This window comes from Gracilinanus agilis, unplaced genomic scaffold (genome assembly GCF_016433145.1).
Source record: "Gracilinanus agilis isolate LMUSP501 unplaced genomic scaffold, AgileGrace unplaced_scaffold1491, whole genome shotgun sequence".
NCBI classification, from domain to species: Eukaryota; Metazoa; Chordata; class Mammalia; order Didelphimorphia; family Didelphidae; genus Gracilinanus; species Gracilinanus agilis.
The window spans coordinates 1-2,772 of NW_025345709.1; the positions used below are offsets into that span (position 1 = coordinate 1).

The 2,772-nt window shown below is 58.2% G+C and overlaps 1 protein-coding gene across 1 annotated transcript; it reads left to right on the forward strand.

Moving 5' to 3' along the window:
- Positions 1-90: 90 nt before the first annotated feature.
- Positions 91-610, forward strand: LOC123254104 (homeobox protein GBX-1-like; the record flags this gene model as incomplete). Its single annotated transcript, XM_044683172.1, has 1 exon — positions 91-610. A coding segment is annotated over exon 1 (520 nt), but the record flags the coding sequence as incomplete, so codon positions are not given.
- Between the last annotated feature and the right edge of the window lie 2,162 nt (positions 611-2,772).

Here is a 2,772-nt window from a genome sequence, read left to right on the forward strand (position 1 = left end):
GCCCCGAGCTAGGGCGCACGGCGCTGCCCGAGCGAGTGGCGGCGGCGGGCTGCCCGGGGGCGCCCTAGGTGGCCTCAGCTCCGGGACGCGATGCAGAGACCTGGAGGCGGCGGCGGGGCTGGGGGCAGCGGCGGGGGCAGCGGTGGGAGCCAGGGCACCGCCTTCTCCATTGACTCCCTTATCGGGCCGCCTCCGCCGCGCTCCGGCCACTTGCTGTACACTGGCTACCCCATGTTCATGCCCTATCGACCGCTGGTCCTGCCTCAAGCTCTGGCTCCCGCGCCCCTGCCCGCAGGCCTCCCGCCACTCGCTCCGCTAGCCTCTTTCGCCGGCCGCCTCACTAACACCTTCTGCGCTGGGCTGGGCCAGGCCGTGCCCTCCATGGTGGCTCTCACCACCGCACTGCCCAGCTTCGCGGAACCCCCCGACGCCTTCTACGGTCCCCCGGAGCTGTCCGCCTCCCGCAACAATCCGGAGCCCAGCGGCCGGCGCCCAGAGAGCGGGCTGGAGTCCGAAGAGCTGCCACCAACCAGAGAGAAAGTAGCAGAGCCCCCACCACCGCCTCCTCCGCCGGCGCCGCACTTCTCCGAGACTTTCCCAAGTCTGACGGGTAAGGTCTCCGGGCCGGCCCATACACCACTGGTCATCGGGCAACCTTGGATGGGTACCCCAGCCCTTGACCCCAGATCCCTTGCCTTGGGCCCCAAATTAGCCAACTTCCTACTAGTCGGTCCACAGGTCTTCACTACCACAAGCAGACTCTCTAATCCCCAGATACCAGCTCCCAGAGCAGCCCCGACGTCCATCCTCTGTTTTCCTCCGCCTAGGAATCGGCTACCCAGCCGCCCGCCAGCCCCTTCCTTCCCGCGCCCCGACCTGGAACTCAGCCCCGCCCCAACCCAACCCTCTTTTCCTCCATTCACCTCCCCCCACGATCCACCCCCCCACCCCCAACCCCAATCTCCCGAATAGAGTAGCTTAAGTGGAGGGTTTCGAGGGACCACAGTGGGAAGCCAGGGAAGCGATCAGGGTGTGTGGGCATCGTTCGAACTCGAGTGTGGGAAGGGATTTGGGAGGACATTGGGAACGGTTTTTTCAGGGTTTCTGGGTGTGGTTGGTCCTGACCCAGAGAGGGGAGCTCCTTAGGGCGAAGAAGCAAAAGGAGAGACCCAGAGGGAGCCCAACTGTTGTGGCTGCAGCTGGAGGTTTGCGGGGCGGGAAGCAGATAAGGCGGGGCTCGACTACCCCTCGAGTCTAGGTGGAATGGGGGGCTGGACGGGACTTGGCGGGAGGGACCCGCTGGGCTGGAATCCTGTAAAGGCGATCGGGCTTCGGGCGGGTTGTGAGGTCACGGTTTTGGAACCGTAGAGAATCTGAATTAGATGCTGGAGTGATACTCAGCCTCGGGGCAGAGAGGTTACAAAATCCACCACCACTGGCTCAGAAGGCTGAGGGCGCCCCCTCGGGATGTGGCATGAGTCGCTGTCCAGCTTCCACAAGCCCCTTCGTCCTAGACTTTGCTCCTAGTCTACTTACCGCCAAGCCAAGGCTTAGAACTGTGAGAGCAGGGACCACGGGATCAGACTGCAGAAAGCTGACTAGAAGGCTAGTAGAACCCGGGACGTAAGAACTCTCCTTCCCTCCGCTCCCGCCATCTTAAGATAGGGCTTTATGGGCGCCACTTCCCTCTGCTCTTCAGGCTTTTCCAGCAGGGCCACAGGAAGGACTGGTGCTACATTCCTTTTGGCTTGGAAAGGGACAAGGGTCGAAGCTCTCAGTGCCTGGGAAGTCAAGGCAGCGTTGTTGGGCCTTCAACTTTCTAGTACTGGGACTGGGGGAGGGGGAAGTGTCAAGTAGAGGAGCTGTGTACTGGACTAAGAGAAATAATAGTCTGGCTGTCCCAGCGGAGACCAAAGATGGGGAGAAAGTGTCGAAGGACTGAACGGACTTGGAAGTGTTGGACAGGGTGGATCTGGGGACTGGAGAGGTCGCCGAACAGTTCTGGAGTGAGGGGCAGGGAAAGGGCAGGATTGCCCAAGGGACGATGAGATGCCTCAGGAGAAATGACACTAAATGAAGTAAGAGGTAAAGGGGTGAAAAGACCCATGCAAGGAAGTTACAGGCTAGGGATCGGGGAACAGGAAGATCAGAAAAAGTCCAGTGGAGCAGAGTTGAGGGCAACACTGCTTACAACAGAGAAAAGTCAGTAGCTCCTTTCTCTTCTCCCCACCACCCCTCCCTCTCCTCCCTTCCCACCAGCCCTGGTTCTGACTGCTCTGTGATTTGGGCTCTTTTCTGGCAACAGATGGGACTGACTACTACCAGACTCTGAGAGAGGAAACAAACGCCATAGAGAAGGAGGAGGGAAGGGCTGGGCTGAAATAAGCGAAATTGCTATTGGGATTATGGCGGTAATTTGGAGAGGAGAATATTTTAGGATTGGCGGGAAGGAGAGGTTTCTGCAGATAATTTCAAAGGGATTTTTGTATAGGATAAAGGAGGAAGAAAAGCATACCTTCTGTGAAAATAACGGGCAAAAGAGTTCTGTGCAGGAATTGATAGTCAAAAGGGAAATGTTTATGCTGGAGGAGTGGAAAGAAAGGGGAAAGGAGAGGGAGAAAATCTCCACACTGACTAGGGATGGTGTAAACATGAGGCTTCTGTACAGAGCAGTGAATATTGTGTGCGATGGAAAAGAAAAGACTCTTGTGGTGGGAAGAATAGGGAGACCTCTCTCTCTCTCTCTCTCTCTCTCTCTCTCTCTCTCTCTCT